General features: G+C 41.4%; 1 protein-coding gene across 1 annotated transcript; it reads left to right on the plus strand.

Annotated features, from left to right (window-relative positions):
* Positions 1-3,099: 3,099 nt before the first annotated feature.
* Positions 3,100-18,226, plus strand: trappc11 (trafficking protein particle complex subunit 11). Its single transcript, XM_030739836.1, has 30 exons — positions 3,100-3,442; positions 3,979-4,207; positions 4,394-4,563; positions 4,682-4,752; positions 4,909-5,023; positions 5,108-5,207; positions 6,247-6,320; positions 6,622-6,718; positions 7,752-7,885; positions 8,331-8,472; positions 8,661-8,754; positions 9,372-9,451; positions 10,826-10,904; positions 11,148-11,202; positions 11,427-11,572; positions 11,948-12,009; positions 12,224-12,356; positions 12,657-12,787; positions 13,264-13,389; positions 13,465-13,658; positions 13,742-13,890; positions 15,061-15,182; positions 15,270-15,389; positions 15,498-15,563; positions 16,150-16,306; positions 16,411-16,522; positions 16,611-16,702; positions 16,841-16,974; positions 17,630-17,797; positions 17,890-18,226. Exons 2-30 carry the CDS (start codon positions 4,004-4,006, stop codon positions 17,932-17,934), a joined length of 3,372 nt encoding a protein of 1,123 aa, XP_030595696.1. The 5' UTR covers positions 3,100-3,442; positions 3,979-4,003; the 3' UTR covers positions 17,935-18,226.
* Positions 18,227-19,759: the final 1,533 nt, after the last annotated feature.

The following is a 19,759-nucleotide window of genomic DNA, read 5'->3' on the forward strand; positions in this document are numbered from 1 at the left end:
CTTATCCTAAAGTCATTAGAGGCCCATTGGAGCTCACCTTTTAGCATCAACCACACCAATTTGCTGTTAGCACCGATTAATAACTACGCTCGGACATCGCCCTGTGACTGTAGTGGGGTCCACGAGAATCACACACCAAACATAATTCAGAAATGTTCAACTTTTAGACCGAGTGTTTGTTAGCACCCACTCCGGCCTTAGAAGAAAAACTCTGCAAATAGTTTGTTGAATCAAAGGCAACTGTCTTTTAATCGGCTTGCAGAGGATCCATATTCCTCGTTTGCGGAGTGTATCGCCAGCCCACTGCCCGAGAATAGTGCCTGTTTTGTGAATATTTGTAAAATAAATTTCACACTGAGATTAGAATATTTCATTGAAACAAAGTCAGCCGAATTCATAAGTGCTCTCAATACATCCCTAAAATGCCCTGTATTATATTTTAGTCAATAAGTGTACCATCTGACAAGACACAAAACTTTAAATTACTGTGATTCTTAATAGAGTTTGGCGTGTCGTGTTTTTAGGCATGATAGGGTGGGCTACAGTACGGCATGTTCGATACCGTCACCTACTGTAGCGCAGATTCACTCCATTATCCACTTCACCTGGTCTATAGCAGCAAAAGCACATCAGCGTCCTCATCACTACGAGCACACTGCGATAGCCCAGAGTACAGCGGTCCTCCCCATCCACCGCGAGGCGTCTCCTGAAGGTTAAATACTCAACGAGGCAGCATTTTAAGGTACCACAACACAGACACACCTAGTTAGGATCCTCACCTTTAGTCAGTCAGGCTGTGACACAGCCTGGTCCTCTCACAGTCAGTGTTCCCGCCGGTGGGATACTGTCCCATACTGCAGCCTTCTCTCCGTGTCCTCTGGCCCGAAGGAGAGGATGAGGGCTGCTGTCTGCCGAGGAGAGCAGAACGACAGGAAGCTCGGAGGCATCTGTCCGTGTGCTCCACAGGCAGCTAGTGCTGCAACTTTGAATTTAACCTTTGTGTATGCACGCAGAGTCAGCTCAGACGCAGGCTGCTTCAGATTGGCTCTTTATATTGTGGCTCTGATTTTTCGTTAGGTTTTTCTCCTTCTCCGCGTTTAGATACGTTATCAGGTGGGCACATTCTTTTATTATAGAGGAGAATGTTAAAAAAAAGTAGAAGGCCTAAAGTAAATACGATATACATACTTCCACAGCAAAAGGGTGTGACTGGCTTTCAAGGCAGTGAGCCAATCATCAGATCGGATAACAGCAATACCTGGGATCTCCTGATGGGCTGTCTTTCTTCACTCTGCAGCTGTTCCATCTCACTGTGTCTTCTTGTGTTGTATTATTATTGTATTATATGTATATATATATATACTATTAACACAGCTAAAGCTTCCAATAATGAGGTCCAGGTATCCAGGTATGTATCCAGGTATGTACATGTAATTCCTGTTAGCCAAAAGCTCAGGCTCTAAACACTCAGTGTCATTGTTTTTTTCCATCCTTGGCTATCAGTGAGAGCTGATATCCCAGTGTGATCCTGTCACATTTGATATTATACTGCCAAAAGTATTCCCTCATCCATCCTAATCATTGAATTCAGGTCTTCCAGACACTTCCATGGCCACAGATGTATAAACCAAGCACCTAGGCACATCATATTAAACTCTATGGATTAAGAATAGGATGTCACTCAAGTTCATATGTGTGTGAAGGCAGACGAGCAGATATTTTTGGCATTATACTGCAGCTCCAGTTAAAAGCATGCCCACCTTTTGTTTATGAGAAGCAGCCAATCAGAAGGGAGGGAATTAAAATGGCTCGCTTCAAACAGAGGATGAACTGATGGGCTGCACCAAGCCCCAGTATAAGATGAACAAGGATTATTTTCAACTGGGAATCAGGCAAACATTCTCAGTGTAGTTCAAGAATAGAATATGGAGCTGAAAATGAGCAGAATGGCTTAACTTTAATGATTTCGATGCTCTCTGTCACATTTACAGATTCCCTGAAAATATTATTTAAATCTGTTACCTTGTCAAGTTTCACTGGCACAAACCATGACCGATTTCTTTACTCTTGCTGTTGCCCGTGCAGCCATCTGAACCACTACCCTTCCCTTCCTATCCTTACCTGCACAGGAAATCCAAGAATCCCGCTCCACCTGAATATTGGCTCCTACAGATTTAGCTTTGCTGCTGCACCTCATTTAAGTTTAATTTATAAATGTGTCATGTGCTCCAAATTCTTCATCCCTCCAGGGGTCATCTCATCATCAACTGCTGAGGCTTTGGCTGACATGGGGAGATCCATTAGATTGTAAAAGTGATAATGTTTTGAGTTCTTCTTACAAAGGAAGTCCAACATAGTAGCTACTCTTTAGGCATAAAAAGTGAGGTCTATGTGAGCTATAAAAACAACAATAACAACCCCAGTCTGGCTAGAATCAATTAGAGCCTGTTCCAGTTTTAGGTAGTGCAGTGTAACAATAAGATTCTAAACATCATACTGTTAACATGTAACAGAGAAGTACGTATGTGGGGGTGACATGAATGAGGACAGTGGGACAGTGGTGAGGTTCAAGGTGGGGGCGGGATTGCATAGCACTGAACAGGAAGACAGGATCATAAATTAGAAATAAGAAAGCTCAGGTTGAGCGGTTTGGAGACAAATTTAGAGAAGCAAGCCTGAGCTGTTTTGGGAATGCACAGAGGATATATTGGGCAAAGGTGGAGCTGCCAAGCAGGAATAAAAGAGGAAGACCACAGAGAAGGTTTATGGATGTAGTGAGGGGGACATGCAGAGGTTTAACAGAAGGATGGAAGGGATAGGGCGAGAAGGAGAAAGATGATCTGTTGTGGTGACCTCTACAGCGAACAGGCGGAAAAAGAACAGCGTTATCATATAAAATATAATGCAAATAAAGTAGTTTATTTTCTTCAGCTAAAATGTTATTTTCTACTATAATATATAATTCGTTTGTATAGGTTTTGTAAAGAGTCATGATTGGTATCCTTAGATTAAGATTAATTCTTTTTCTCATTCGCTTTTCTTGTTAAAAGTCAGCAGTTTCTCAATGGAACTTTAATTTTGAAAAGTCAGACCGGAAGTGATATGGAACTTCTGGTAGACCGCTAATTGGATAGAGTTTGTTATTCCTTCAGCAATAGCTACTAAAGTAGCTGTTTTTTTCTAGTTTGTCGAGGTTGACACATCGTTTTCTTGTGGTGACCGGGGGAAGAATTTAGCTATAAAGAAGTCAAGCAGTGCGAAACGAAACCTGGTTGATGTGTACTCGGTACATTTGCAACCTCGCCCACTGCCTAGCTAACGCTAAGCTTTACCTTATTAGAAAACGCTAGCTTGCTATCAGTCCATGAAGTGCAGTTAGCTAATTCAACCAAGCTTCCTGAACTCAGCGCCGTTGCCAGTTTATTGGAAGTGATGCACTGAGGTATGCTGTCGATTCACGATTCTGCACAATCACAGTCTTTACTCCGGACGCTAAATGCACTGTCACTAGCATTAGCCGGGTTGTTTCAGTTCCGCTTTCGTACTATGGCGTCTGTATTTATGCATTTTCTGACTGTCAAAATGTATACAATGCCGATCGTATGTATAATCGATTATTTTTTATATAAATGAAAGACTTTTCTTTTTTCAAAAGCGTCGAGCTGCATTTAATATAGTGTAAACAGTCGAACTGTCACGAGCTGCTTATCTGAACTCTGCCGGGTCAGTGCTAAAGTCTTGTGATCTGCAGGTCAGAAGCTCCTGTGTTCATCTTCAGTGGGTCTTTTTGAATTTTGTTGCGATTGCGCAAAATCTGTTTAATTTTTTGTCAGAATACATTTTAAACTAATTCTGGAGATATCTTCCTACATCATCAAACTGTTAAAACACGACAGAGCATTGATAGGAAATTATTAACCATTATTGATCGAACTGTACGCTTGATGTATGAGGGTATTTGTTGCTATTTTTGTGTAGGTCTATCTATTGTTGAACCATCACAATGACAGGGTCCCAGTGGGAGCTTCCTCCGGAGCTATGTTGTCGGCCCATGGCTTTTGTAGCTTTGACTGGTCTGGATGTGGTGTACAATGCTGTGCACCGGGCCATCTGGGATGCCTTCTGCGCCAATCGCCGTGCTGACAGAGTCCCCATCTCCTTCAAAGTGCTCCCGGGAGACCACGAGTACCCAAAATGTCGCACTAAGGTGAGCTGCAGATTGAGAAATCTCTGAGAAGTTGAAGTTTACGCTCTATTATATTCCAACAAAATCCAACCTATCACTGAAAATTTCATTTTCAAACTACTGCTAAATAACAGCATCACTTAGAATGTAGAAAAGCACTAACAACCACCAACAATACTTTTTTTTTTGCTTTTTCTGTGTATCTAGCGAACATCATACGAGTGGTACATCCCTAAAGGCATCCTGAAAACAGGTTGGATGAATAAACATTTAAACCTGGTACCTGCTCTTGTAGTTCTGTTTTATGAATTGGACTGGGATGACCCACAGTGGAAAGAGAAACAATCTGAATGTGCAACTAAAGTGGAGATTGTCAGGTGGGTAATATCTGTGAAATGCTCCTTTTTTTTTTTTTTTTTTTTTTTTTTTTTTTTTTTTTTTTAAGGGAAATATGTAATACGTTTTATATGCTGCATTGCATTTGTGTGTCTTTAGGACCAGTCTTCAGAGCAGGAACACCAAAGTGGCCGTGGTTTTAATCCAGAAGAAAACTCCTCTGCCTCCAGGTAGAGGCCTCTGTAAAATCATAGTTAGAACTTATAAGAATATGTGCTTATGGGAGCTCTTTACATTTCACTGTCATGACTTCCAAGAGTACAAAAAAGCAAAACATGCTGTAGACATTACAGGGACCTGCAATCTGTTGTTCTCTTTTTTCACAGGAGAGGACCTGGTAGCATCAGAGAGAGCATCAGCTCTTTGTCATGCCTGTGATCTGTCTGGCAAGAGCCTCTTTGTTCTGCCTCATACTGACCACTTAGTGGGCTACATTATAAGGTACCTGCAACTGACTGAAGCAGGGGTGCCCTGATTTTAAAATGAGAACTGTGACTTGAATATTCTCTTGGTGTGATTCTAAAGGTTGGAGAATGCCTTCTATGAACATGCTCAGACCTACTATTACACTGAGATTCGACGTGTCAAATCTCACAAAGAGTTCCTCAACAAGACGACCCACCAGGTATGAACATGTGTGGCGCCCACAAACAGTGAGTGGACACTTGAAAGGCCCCAGACTGTAGAAAGTAAGATTTTGGTGTCTGATTTTATTATGCAGCAGGTGTAGGTGCTGTTTATACATATTAAAATGCTCAGTCCACAGAAAACTGCACATACAGGATGTATTCAGAAACTATACCTTTAAATATGCTGCCAGGTTTTTCAGTGTGATTCAGATTATCTGCTGAAGCGATATGTTTTATACATGCAACCTGTTGAACTGTATGCTGGAAATAAGCACTGAAGGAAGCCACGGAGTGAAGTCACAGCAGTGCAGTCTGTATGTGCCACATTGTCATATGTGTTCAGTTGGTGATGCAGAAACAGTATAAATATGTCTTGTGCTTTGTCCTGATTTACTGCCAAGTAGGCTTTACACTGTGAAAAGAGCAGTGATTAGAAAACTGATTCACTTTGATTTGATTTGACCAATAACCAAAGTTATTAACACACCTCATGTATTATGTGACAGTGTCAGTGACTTCTTGAGTATCAGGTTTAACTGCATCCATTTTAATGTTGTAGCAGCACTGCATTTTAACATAAATGTTTAAAAAAAAAAAAAAGGTTTTGTTGAGCCAGCTAACTCAAAGAAAGCCTGGATATTTTAAATCTAATTCCTAGTATACTCCTGGTAACACCATTGTAGGAAAACATTGTCCATAGTATAATGAAGCAACTTTTTTCCTGGCTGATCCGTGGCAGTGGCTTTGACAAAGAGGTGTCACATGAGAGGTAATAAGGCTTTAACGAGGGGCATCCAATCATTGTAGAATGAAAGATGATAGTTTGAACTGAGACCTGACAGATGCATCCTTGGGATGTGCAACACTTGAATTATCTTTCTAAAAAGATGTGTTCTGTGGGATCTTTAAATATTTCTTAAGATTGTCACAGTTTATAAATTTGCTCGGGATGAAAGGCAAACGCAGAGTTTAAGAATTAGCTTTAGACAAACTTTATAATGTCCCCTCTTTCTCTCCCTGTTTTGCTGTTCCCAGCTTCTGTTTGTCAGGCATCAATTTAAAACTGCTTTCTTCAGTGAGCTGAAGCAGGACACTCAGAATGCTCTCAAGTAAGTGTGTCCAGAGGTGATGCTGAGTATGTTTGCTGTTTGCTGTGGTAACACAGTAAGGCTTTTAGGAAAATTTCCAGAAACTCTCTGTCCTTTTTAATGACTCGTTGTAGTATTTCTGAAAAATAGAGCCACGCTCTTGGTAAACGTCCTAAATCTGACAACCTTGTTTCTTTTAATAGACAAAGCATTTAGTGGCTGGTAGATGAAGTTTGTAATGTTTCACGTGTCTGGTGGAGTGGACAGTTAGAGGGCTGGAGTTTGTCCTGATCAGTTTTGCTTTGTGTGTTGGTGTTTGTAGGTACTACAGAACTGCCTACAGTCTTGTGCATGAGCTCAGAGCACATGAAACAAACATGTTGGAGATCAAAACTATGGCTGGATTTATCAACTATAAGGTACATTTGTGCTTGCCTATATTTGTTAACTGAAAAACATCCTTTGATTAATGGCAGTGGATCTGACTTTTTCATGTCTTTAAATTAATCAACATTAGTAGGGGTACAAGCGTGTGTATTTGCATTAACCTAGTAGTGTGTGGCAAACAAACTGAGCAGCATAATCAGCTGTGTCTGCAGAGAGTCATCCTGTGAGTGACCTCTAACTCCACTGTCTTAGATTGCAGCTGCCAAGCTTGGCTTCGTAGCACATGAACTGGTTCGCCATCTAGTGCAGGTTATGGCCCTCCAGCTCACAGCTAATGTGAGCTAATGAGCAGAACAAGGACTGCTGTCATTGCTGCAGTCAAAGATGGTGGAGTTTGTGTGTACAGCCGAGAAGGATAACAGAGAGTGCCACAAAAGCAACCTACACCGATCAAGCGTAACATTATGACCGCTAACGTGAAGTGAATAACACTGATTATCTCTTCATCACGCCACCTGCTAGTGGGTGGGATATATTAGGGAGCACGTGAACATTTAGTCAGACAGTGACGCTGGAGAGTTCCACTGCTAACATACCTGCTAACATAATTTCCTTGTTCCACCGTGAGAATTAATCCGATGTTCAACGTTTGTCCCGCATGGCTTTTCTCCCAGGGCGCTTTCGCCCCACAGTTTGAGAAACACTGCTATAAACTAAGCTATATTATTTTGTGACACTGGAGATAAAGATACACAAGTGGACTACATCTTGCAGTATTATTCACAACACTATTTGAAAGCGAGTAGCACGATTTCTATTTTCATCAGTTTTGTAGCTGATGATTGTGAGAAGAGGTTCAGTTTGTGAAAATTTAGAGCTGGCTGTCGTGTGCTCATCTGTTAAGTGTTGCGATTTGACAAAATGTAATTCAAGTTGGGAAATTCTGATCTGATGATTTTAATTAGTAGGCAACTAAGAACCTAATGCATGTCTGCACATATTAGCCATGATAATTTACCATTTTTTCCTCTGTTCTCCCTTCATGTTCCTCTTCTCTCTCTGTAGATCTGCCGCCTGTGTTTCCAGCATAACACTCCTCTCGATGCTATAGCCCAATTTCGAAAGCACATTGACATGTGCAAGAAGAAGATCGGCAGCGCTGAACTAGCCTTTGAGCACTCTGCATGGATGTCTAAACAGTGAGATATGCTCATTGCAAATGAACACACATGAATTGGGCATATATGTGACGTGGTCATGAATAAATACCCATCACACTGTATGTAACAGCGTGTGATGGTATTTAGCAAGTTGTTGGGATCAAACCTTAGGAATAAAAATATATTAATTCACAATGGTGAAAATAAATGTTTTTGACTGAAAAACCCACACAGGGAACAGGAGAGATCATGTAAACTCCACACAGAAAGGCCCCAGCCAGCCAAGAGGTTCAAATCCAGAGTTTTCACATGTGCAAAAAAAAAAAAAAAAGGCTGTAATGTGAGCGCAGTTATCCTCAAAGGAATGTACATAAACACACAGTAACTTATACAAATGACACATTTACCCCGATTAAGGCAGACCTGTACTTTAATAATAAATGTCCATATACCATCACTGCAGATCTTGACTGTCTGTTCACAGGTTTCAGTCATTTGGGGAACTGTTTGATGAAGCCATAAAGTTGGGACTGACTGCCATCCAGACCCAGAACCCTGGATTTTACTACCAGCAGGCTGCCTGCTACAGTCAGGACAGGAAGCAGCTGGCACAGCAGCTCTGTCAGGTGATAGTGCTTCAGTTGTTTATACGCTGAGTGTACCAGCAATACGAAAGATGGCATCAGTTCCATGAACCTAAATCACGCTTGCTGTTTTAAAATGTGAATCATAATTTATCTTAGGAAGCTTGTATATTGCATGTTACATATAAAACACCACTCAAATGTTTTATTTTATTGGTCGGTTGTTCCAGGCTGGAGTAAATTACCCCTCCCCTGATCCTCTGGACACCCAAAGTGGAGGGCTGGATTTCTATGGCCAGAGACCTTGGAGACAGGGACACCAGAGTATGTTCACAGAAACAGGCACATACCTTTCTACACCCAGACATGGAATACACAACACTGCTGGCTTTAACCATGCTATGTTAGATTGTCACACGTAGACATAGAAAGTGATTGTATGAATGGTGAATGAGATGTGCTGTATAAAACTCATGTAGAGTAGAAAAGTGCTGAATAAGAACCAGTCCTTTTATGTCCGTCTTGCCTCTGAAAGCTTATGAAAGGATCGTGCTGCTGTCTGATGCCACATGTAGGCAATAAACTCAGAGAAAAGACTTCTCGAAACAGCTGGAAGCAGCAAATTAAGTTCACCTCCTATTAGTGTTTGTCAAAACTGTCTGAGAAACTCGGTGCTTGACAGAGCTGGCATGCTTTTAGATATGTTAAAGCTAGAAAGAGTGGTGTTTATACTTTTTATAGAAAAGCTGGAGTGCACCTTCAGACAGAGGCTGTCAGATTAACGAAAAGAAGTGCGTGTCTATAACAAGCTTATCACTGTGAGGACCGTTATTGCCATAATTTATTTTCATACCTCTATACTTAACTCAAGCCTGATTCCAACATGGACCCTAAAACCAAGTGTTTGTTCAGTAATCATGTCTGTATTATTTTACTTCCAGGTATTGATCCTCCAGATGCAGAGAAGGAGAAGACCGGGATTCTGGCCCTGCAGATTAAAGAGAGAGATGTTCCACATTCTGTAAGAGTGCACAACAGCGTTTCACTTTTTTAGGGTTCCAATTATTTTCAAGGAACTCGGATTAACCTGAGAAAAAAAACCCGTTATTAATCTTTAGGCATTTAGCATTGTACATAAGCTTGGATATGATTTTCCCAGCTATATTATTAGCACAGAAGGTACAGTTAGCCATTTGGCTGAAACTTAGCTACACTGTGTGGCTCCAGTCATGTTGAGTGGTGGTAGCTGATAAAATAATTTGAAAATGGCCGGCTTGGTTTGTGCAGTAGCGTTCCATGTTAGCATGCACACTGGCATTAGCTAACAGCTCACAGTGTTCAGCTCAGGGGCAGATTCAAACCCAGGCCTCTGCAATAGCTCTATGTATGAGTTGCCCGCTCAGCCTGGTACCCCATTGCTTGATACTCAACATAGCAGCTAGCTGGCTAATCTTATTGTGGGATTTATACTTCTGAGTTACATTGATATCTTAGCTATGTGATAACAGCAAACCCTGAAAGCCCCACACTGTAACCTGATGTGCACCTCCCTAGAAATGTCACTGCTCATCCTGTCCACTTAGCTGTGATTATCCTGTTTGGTACTGTCACCTCCTCCTACACATTTCCAGCTACTTTTTCTTCTGTTGCCATTTTTTCAAACTGACTGGAAGAGAATTGATCAAGTCAAAGACAGTTTTGGTTGTGTAATTGCAAAGAAACACAGGCACACCACGCACAGTAACTGCTGTCAGCAGTGTCGGCCACTTGTGTAAGCTGTTGTAGGCTTTACATACACTCAGTGCAGAAGGATAAATTGATCCGGATCCTTCACGTGCCCACAAAAGTCAGTCCACAGGCCTTAAGAACTTGGGAAGGTCATCCAGACATTGTCAGAAAATTTGTTCAATTCATGAAAAAATTTTACTTAACTCACCTTAAGGCAGCAGTTCTTTCAAATTAAATGTTTTTTTGTTTTTTGTTTTTTAAAGAATTAGCCAATTCCTATAAATAGCATCTGTTTTTGATACTGTCAAAGGTGGGGATATCAAAAATAAAGGCTTTATACACTCAAAGGTATAGAAGTGCCAGCAAGAAAATGTAGGAATTGTATGTACTTGCTTTGTGAGGATCTAAATATGTTCACACAGTCACATTGTGAGGACCTGCCTCCTTTTTTTTAGAGAGGAAAGTTGGTAGTTCTTTCCTGCATGTGGCGCATCACAGCAGCTTAAAGCAGAAAATGCTTCACACAGAACTGAAGACATAAGAACATTCAAAGCATTGATTCTTTGTTATCATGGTCCCATATTCAAAAATGTCTCAATCTGTCTGCTTCCTCTAGTTACCATCAGGTTGTGTTTAAACATGATTCTCTGTGTGTCTGCCACTACAGGAGCTGATAATAGCACTGCTCAGTAATGCTGTTGCCCAGTTTAAGAAGTACAAGTGTCCTCGAATGAAGAGTCACCTCAGTGCGTATAATTTGCATTTTATAGTCACTTATAGACTCTCCTCTTCATTATTGCATTATTGCTTTCTCACAGTCAGACATTTTCTTATCTTTAGTTTTCCCTTCTAGGATATAAAGAACATCGACACTGATGATTTTATATGAACACACAGCATAGTTCATGCAGCTCAAAACCACATTGTGTTGCATGGAAGGGTTTTATTTGCACGTTGTTACACGTTTGTCTCATCTTGTTCTTTTGTAGTGGTGCAGATGGGAGAGGAGTACTACCATGCAAAAGACTACACCAAAGCGCTGAAGTACGTCACACTCCATATTCACAGGACACTCCAGTCTCATTTTAATCTCAGACTTGGACACATTACAATCTTAAAGATTCTTCACACTGTACAGTTTGTCATAGTGTGTGTGTGTGTGTGTGTGTGTGTGTGTGTGTGTGTGTGTGTGTGTGTGTGTGTGTGTGTGTGTGTGTGTGTGTGTGTGTGTGTGTGTGTGTGTGTGTGTGTGTGTGTGTTCTTATCAGGCTGCTGGACTACGTGATGTGTGACTATCGCACAGAGCGATGGTGGGGTCTCCTGACAGCCATACTGACCACAGCTCTTCGCTGTGCTTATCTGATGGCCAGTATTAAGGACTACATCATATATTGCATGGAGCTGCTGGGCAGAGGTAAGCATCAGTTTTACACTCGGCCGCTTGTAGAAAACTGGGTGAAAAGAACGAAGCTTATTATTGATTACACAATAAAAACCTTCCGACGTTCTAGATATACGTTGATATTTTATTTAATTAGTAGTGTGGAATAACGTTCTCTTATCGACGCATGCAAAACATATTTTGGTGTCCCAAAATAATCACCTGAGCGAGCTGTAAAGCATAACACAAAATGAACAGTTAAAGAAGAAAACACACCGTCTTATTACTTTCACGTGATAAATCTGAAAAAAATGACTTTTCAACTCCTCTAAGATGTGAAAAATATTAAATATAAATATTGAATAAGATTAGATTGAAAAAATAATGCTGATATGTCGTCTGTTTTAGCGTCTACCTTAAAGGAGGAGCAAAAGTCGAGGATTGAGAAGAATCTCATCAAAGTCCTCTCAGTGAGTTGAAAGATTCAATCAAATGATCGTCTTTTGGATTTAAAACATTTCAATACTTGTGGGAAGATTAGTGTGTGCAGGAGGAGGAGGAATTAAATGCTTAGATGCTGCTGTTTGTGGTTGTGTTGTACAGCTCATACATCAGCTGCAGAGGTCAGCGAGGTCACACACCAAATCAAGTCCATGCATGTTTTTATTATCCTCTGGTTTTCAGAACGAGGTCCCAGATGCTGAGCCGGAGTGTGATCCGTCTTCTGCCAGTGCAGCCAGGTCACTGTGGAATGACCGCATGGCTCTGGCTGGATCAAATGAGCTAACGATAGAAGTGCAAGACTACATCCCATTCAGTTAGTAAAAAAAAGGTTTTAATTTTTCTGCTTTATCGTGTACATGGCAGGAAGTACAGGAGCGAGCCGTGTTGAACAGTGATGTAGAGTTTAAGAAGAGTTCAGTGTAAAGTGAACCTCTGGATCTTTTCTTTTCCTTTTTATTACAGTTTGGATTATTAAAATGGAAGCGTTCAAGGCTTTGGGCACGGGGTGAACGATTAACCTCTGTGCAGTGTTTGGTGTGGCATGTGTCCTCAAAAATAGTCTTTCTGCTGTCTCAAAGTGGGTTCTAATAACTGTTCTCCTTTCTTACTCCAGTCCAGTGTAAGGCCAAATTCCAGTCTCCCAGTTTCCACGTGGACCAGCCAATCCAGCTGCAGGTTTTCCTCCGAGCCGACTGCCCCCATCCCGTATCTTTCAACAAGCTGGCGGTCAGCCTCAGTAACCAGGTACACGCTACAGAAAAGGCAAATGGAAAATTCATCTACGGCACAGAAAGCTTCAGTGATTGTGTGTTTTGTGGTTGGTACTGGAGCCTGACTAATACAGGATTTTTAAGATGGTGACCAATATTGGCTGACTTAAAAATTCAATATATCTGCTGATTTTGTTTTTAAATAACTATACATAATAAAAGGTGAGTGTTGGACAGTCAAGACAAAGGTTTAACTAATCACGTTTTTGAATAATAAGACTGTAAACGTGAGTTTGAGGGACACATAAAGGACAAATGACAAAAACTGCATTTTATTTTAATTGCCTTTCAGATGTAAGAAATGTATTTCAAGTTTTATGTGTTTTATGTGTTTTTGTGGGAAATTGAACCAGATTTCTAACCAATTCCAAGGAAAAGGTGAACAGCTGTCAGGCAACACATCTGTAAGTTGCTGCAGCTGTATGTGACAAAGGTGTTTTGGTTTTTTAGGAGTATAACCAGTGGTGTGTGGTGGAGAGTTCAGGCCAGGACAGTATGACTGTGCTGCCAGGAAAAACCAAATGCTACAATTTCAGCTTTGTGGCAAAAACTGAAGATGTTGGTAAGAAGATAGAGGTAAGGTGGTTTGGTTTTGTTTTGGTAACTGTGTGTGAGAGAGAGAAACGGTGATTAACATGTTTGTTAACGTAGATGACGGGGATCGAGCTGATGCTGGGTAGCGACAGCGGCCGCTGTGTGTTTCTGAGCTGGAGAGGTGCAGGTGGAGACGCTGCCTCTGCACATGAAGCCTTGCAGGCCAGCAGGTCTTCACGGCGTTGGGGCCGCAGCATTGAGGCGCATCAGGAGCTGGACTGGGACAGCCTGACCACGCAGCACAGCACCATGTGAGTCAGAGTCATTACTAACCTGTCAGTTAGCATCCACACGGCGATCAAATCAGCACAAATGTTTCTTCACATGTGTTTAGGATCATCTCCAGAGTCCCAAAGATCTCTGTTCAGCTGAGCCACCAGCCTCCTGCACTCACCAATGAAATGTACTGCATCAGCCTCACTGTCCAATCACAGGAGGAGGCTGTGGCTAAGGATGTTAAACTAACAGCTGGCCTCAAACCAGGTACATCAATACGGCAGAAAAAAAAACAGCTTGTAACTTATCCCAGGGCCACAAGGTTTTTTATTTCCATCTCTTGCAAAATGTTATAGATTAATTTTTACACCGGTTAGCTAGATTACATCCTAATTCCTTACACAGATATGTACATGTGGCTGGGGCACCGGGGCTTGTGGGATGCATTTCAGCCACTAACATCTGCCATCTCTATGTTTTCAACTTATTCTTATATACTGTGTCAGTGTTTGTGCTGCTTTTTCATCTTCTTATGCAAAATATGCCAAAACTAGGTTACAGACAGTGTTTCTCAGGTGAGATGTTTTTACAATATTTAATTGGCGAGAACTTGTTTTATTTGAAATATCAAAAATAAGAATTTGTTCAGTTAAACTGACTTGATAAGCTTATTGTCTACTGACGCTAAGATAAGGCTGCCTTATATCAGGTAAACAAGGAATGAGCATTTCAAATGTAGCAATGTATCAGAAAGATGTTGAAAAGTATTATTGTTTTAAGTAGTCTCAGGTTATCAGAATTATCTGCGTTAAATTGGCACACGTTGCTCGTACATCGTTGTTCAGATGGACAAAGTTAGATTTGTGTTCTGCAGCCCTGAGGACACTTTGACTTAAACGACTCATTCAAAGCACTCATTTCAACTCAGACTGAAATATCAGGTTTTTATAGCAGTACATCACAAAAAAACAGCTGCACAATTTTAATATTAATTTTTTAACATTGTATTTTAGAATCTTACAGTTATTTAAACAGGAAAAGTATTTTGGTATAAAACCCTCTTTTTTTTTTTAATTACATTAGTATCCTTTATTATAAACAGTTTTGGTTGGAAAATCTAGTGTGTGTGTGTGTGTGTGTGTGTGTGTGTGTGTGTGTGTGTGTGCATGCATTCAGAGACCTGGTCTCATTCATGTATTGTTCAATGATCAGTGGATGACCGGTGCTGCACCTGTGGAGATTTTTATGCTATGCTAAGCTAACCGTGTGTAACGTAGGCTCTCTACTTAAACCACACAAGTGATGCACTGTTCACAACCACATTAACCACAATAGTCAGAGTAAAGCTCTCTGTCTGGTATAATTCTAATCATGTGTAATTCCACTCCATTAGCAAACAGGTACTAATTTAGTGTTCATCTTGGTTGGTCTGTTCAGGCCAGGATGCCAATCTAGGTCAGACCACTCACGTGACGCTCGATGGCTCAAAGGTTTGTGATGACGGTGCGCCTGCTTTGCTCCCTGATGTGCCTCTGGGAGAACTGAAACCCGGCGAAAAGGTGACACGTTCACAAAGAAATCTCTCAGTTTAGCGTACCACATGCCAATTGTGAGTTTTTGAACTTTGTGTGTGTGTTTGCCTCTAGTTGGAGAGATGTGTGTATGTCAAGTGTGTGTCGACCGGACCCAGGGTCTTCCTGTTCCACGTGGCCTACAGCATCGATACCGCAGTGGAAGGACGGCACATCGTGTGCAAGTGTCATAAGGTAGAAAGCTCATCAGCCCTGCTCGTACAGTCGGCTCAGTGACAAATGTGTGTTTGAATCACAGAAATCAGCCTCTGTTTTACTTCTGTCACTTTTTCTGTCCTCCAGGACCAGACGGTAACCATAGAGACGCTGGTTCCATTTGAAGTTTCGGTCAAGTTTGTATCCACCAAGGTGTGCAGTTACATTTACCAGGTTTAATGTTAGCTGGTGCGAGGGGATCTTTGAGGGGAGAGGAAAGGGCTGGAAGGTCAAGATCACTAAATACTACAGTAGTAAATGAGAAACACTTCAAGGGAAAGATGCATACGGTTTACTGATAAGCTTGAATTTATTGTCAAATGCAGGCCTCATAGAGCCTTCTCAAGCTGTTCAACCCTTGTTTGAAAAAAAAAAGCTTATATTTTATTAAATGCAAGCAATCACATTTATTATTTATGATTGTTGTACTGTGATTACAGTTAAAGTAAGCTACGTACAACCACCTCAACAACCTGACTGATGCTTTGAGTGTGGGGCGTTTAAACATAATCCATCTTGATGTTAAAGTAAAATAATGAATCTTTTGTTCCTGTGAAGACTAAGATTATGGTAGAACAGTTACAGAAATTCTGTTTTTAGAACGTCTGTGTAGTGGTTATTATTATTATTATTATTATTTTATATTGCTGATTGTACTATTTTCTTGCTGCTGTAACACATTTTCCTTGTGAGATTAATAAAGTATCTGTGGATCGTCTCTGCTCGTGTGCTGCTGCAGTTCGAGCCGTTGGACCGGGTATCGGTGGACATTCCCTTTCTGTTGATGACAGACATCCTGTCATCATCTCCGTGGCCTCTTCTGCTGACCTCGTCTTCTCTGCAGCTGCTTACTGTGACCAGCAACACGCCACGGCTTCAGTCACAGTTACAGGAAGGTGCCTGGATACTTACAGTACTCTAAAAATCATTGAAACGGAAAAGAAAGAGGAAAAAAAATAAACCACATGGCTGTAACATATTTGGTGTGTGTTGTGTTCAGTGGTTCTACAGACGGGAGAGTGTGCCGGTGAGTGCTTCTGTCTCCGATGCCCACCACAGACAAATATCAATAACACAGTGGCTACAGGACAGTACCTGATATCATGGAGGAGGTACGTACACAGAAATAGATAGTTTTGGTGCTGTTGGGCTTTCAGAGGGCCTCAACGGGCTTCTTAAGGTTTGAACTGTGTTTAACAGAAAGTCCTCCAGTCCAGACAGTCCTCTCATCCAGACTACAGTCACTCTGCCACATGTCGTCCTGGAGATGGTCCCTCTGTACATCCACGCTGGTCAGCATGCAAACAGCACACGCAGATGATATTTGGCTACGCTGTGTAGCATTTAAAAAATGTTCACATTATTTTCATTTGATATTTTTGAACCCTGGTAACCTCTGACCGTTGTTGCGTGTTTCTGTTTTGCTGTAGAGTTACCCTCCTTTGGGCGAGTCAGGGAGTCTCTTCCTGTGCGCTACCACATAGAGAACAGAACGGCTCTGGTGCAGGAGGTGGAGATGGCTGTGGAGCCGTCTGATGCCTTCATGTTTTCTGGACTCAAACAGGTAGAGCTACGCTAACTGTCAGGATCACGTTTTAAGGACTGATGGGTCCTGTTGATTGGACTGACTGCCTTGATTTGAGTACCATTTGATTGATCCATTAACATCAAATTATATTTCAGTGACACACACACAGAATTTACCAAGGCAGACCATACAGGCATATTAATGGCTGCACTTTTTTTATTTTTGGCTTTTTTGGCTGCAGTTGGTTCATGCAGAGCAGCACGACTGCTGTCACAAGCTGCAGTTCAAGATGGTGGAACTGGATAGGATGAGAGGCAACCGATTTATTGTTCTTACGATGGCAAATACTCTTTTAATCATTCCTTTTTGGATGAAATTCCTTTTGTGTGCACACTTGCAGCACCCCTACTAAATCACCACAAATTCAATTCTGATACACTTGGAAAAGGGGAGGAAAAGGATGCAAATCTTCTAAATGTATTTTAGTTTTACAAAGGCTTTCTTACTGTGTGGCCTCTGCTTTGAATGTGCCAGACAGTCCAGGGTCACCTTAACCTCATTCAGGCTTTATCTGGTCTACAGTATGTGGACCTTGCCTGATTTCAGACTGAGGTTTTGAATTTGAATAAAACTCTGTTGTGCACATGCCTCCAGATGACAAATGCATTTGTGTGTGTGTGTGTGCGCGCAGGTGCGTCTCCGTATCCTTCCCAGTTCGGAGCAGCAGGTGGTGTATAACTACTACCCACTGATGGCTGGTTACCAAACACTACCACAGCTCAACATCAGCCTGCCACGTTGTCCCAGCTTCAACACTCAAGCTCTGAGACGCTTCCTGCCTCAGCGTATTTTCGTCAAGGTAGCACAGACACACAAACCCATAAACACCACTAAGGTAGCACTCACTGTTCATGTTGGTATAAAGCATCGTGTGTGTGTCTCTCTCCACAGCCTCAGGGTCGACAGCCGGACGACGCCTCCATTGCTGCAGCTTGAGGAGAAAATTAAAGTGTTCCTTGTAAATAAAGAGAAAAAGCAACATTGTGTAGCTTGTTCTAGGTATGATACCAGAGATATTATTGACACTATTTACTTATTGTTCTGTAAACATGCAGAGAAGATCATCTGTTGACCGAATACCAGCAAGCACTGATCATATAACAGCTGAGATCTTGTGTGACTATGATGTCAGCTTTGTGGACTTAAAGTTTAATATATGAATAGGATGTAACGAAGCTTTGATTAAACTGAAGTGAGAAATCTGCCGTGTCCACAACAGTGGGAATGTGAGACTTACTTAAAAATGTATTCTGTCACTAAAGTAGAGCTTCATCTTAATGCTTGGGGGGGGGGTTTGTAGTTCACTTTTCATTGCTGTGAACATTCTGATTTAAAATATACAAAGACAATGAATTCTCAGCAGTAGTTGTTTATACCTGAGTACCAAATTTCATCACAATAGATGAAAAATTCAAATTTGCGGTGATCTTGACCTTTGACCTTGAAAATGTTCTTGGCCCCCTAAAGAATATTTCATCAATTTTGATTCAAAAATTTTGAAGTGATATTGCTAACAGACAAATGAACACGGGTGAAAACGTAACCTCCCTCCACCGTCAGTGGGCGAGCTAATAACTGATAGTGGAGATAAAAATGTTTTGGGTTGAATTGTCATTGTTAAGGGCATGGGAAAGTGGCTCTGTAGTGTACTGATTTACACATTGGCCTAACAAACAAAAGGTCCCCTCATCAGGTCTGGGAGGTGACAAATCCCTTTGGGCTTGCATCAGGAAGGACATCTGAGGCCTGGGTCCTGCACTATGAGGAAAGTTCAGCATACCCAGGGTATCTGTCCGTTATCTGGATTCACTTATCCTAACATTGGCAGTCGGAAGAAGCGCTCACATGAAGCTGCTTACCAAGTGGCTACGTTAACCCAGGGTTTCCCGATCTAAGTGTGAGTGCGTTCACAAAGGGAGAGGGTGGCACTGGCAACATCAGACCAGTCACACAGTGTTGAACTGGCAGCTGATTTTACCAAATAATATAACACAAGTGGTTACACTCATGAATGTGTGCGCGCGCTTTGAACGTTTGACTGGAAGAGAGACAATTACATGAAGAAATTGTTCAGTTGCCAATGTCTTTTGTTTCTTCACATTTCAATCATCCAATCCAATAAACTACATCAAGTCCGTAGCTGTTTGGCATTCGCAGACAAGATTTGCCAAGTTTTTCCATGAGTGCAACTCCTGCTCAACTCTGCTGCTCAACCCGTAAATGTGGCCCCATTTAAAGGGAAATAAATGTCCTTTCCAATCATAGAAGATTTATTGCCAACAAGTATTGTTACAACAAAGAAATGATTGGCTAAACACAGCCTTACTTCTTGTACTAAGTTTACTATATTAATAAAGTGTAGCCTCAGGATGAACACAACCAGCCAGACCACAGGTCTGTACTATGAAGAAGGGTTTTGGCTTATCCACGTAACTTTAGGCTTAAACCTGTATTTTCTGTACTTTGAAAGCAGTTCACTTTGTGCCCGGCTCAATCACCACAGTAAAAAGAGATCAGCAGGTATGAAATCACTGCCTACAACAGCTTTTTTCAGTAGCGTCTCAAGGCTTTGTGCTTCCCTGATGAGCATCAGTAATAAATATACATTCATTTTTTTAATCTGTTGCCAGCAATTTTATAATCCTAAAACAGGCCGCCTACACTGTACTTGCAAACCTCATATCACATTTGCACGTAGACTAAGCCTATGTTTGAAGTCTCTTTTTTTTCTTAATCTTTACTCTCACACAGCATTGACTGT

Source organism: Archocentrus centrarchus, chromosome 10 (genome assembly GCF_007364275.1).
Source record: "Archocentrus centrarchus isolate MPI-CPG fArcCen1 chromosome 10, fArcCen1, whole genome shotgun sequence".
NCBI classification, from domain to species: Eukaryota; Metazoa; Chordata; class Actinopteri; order Cichliformes; family Cichlidae; genus Archocentrus; species Archocentrus centrarchus.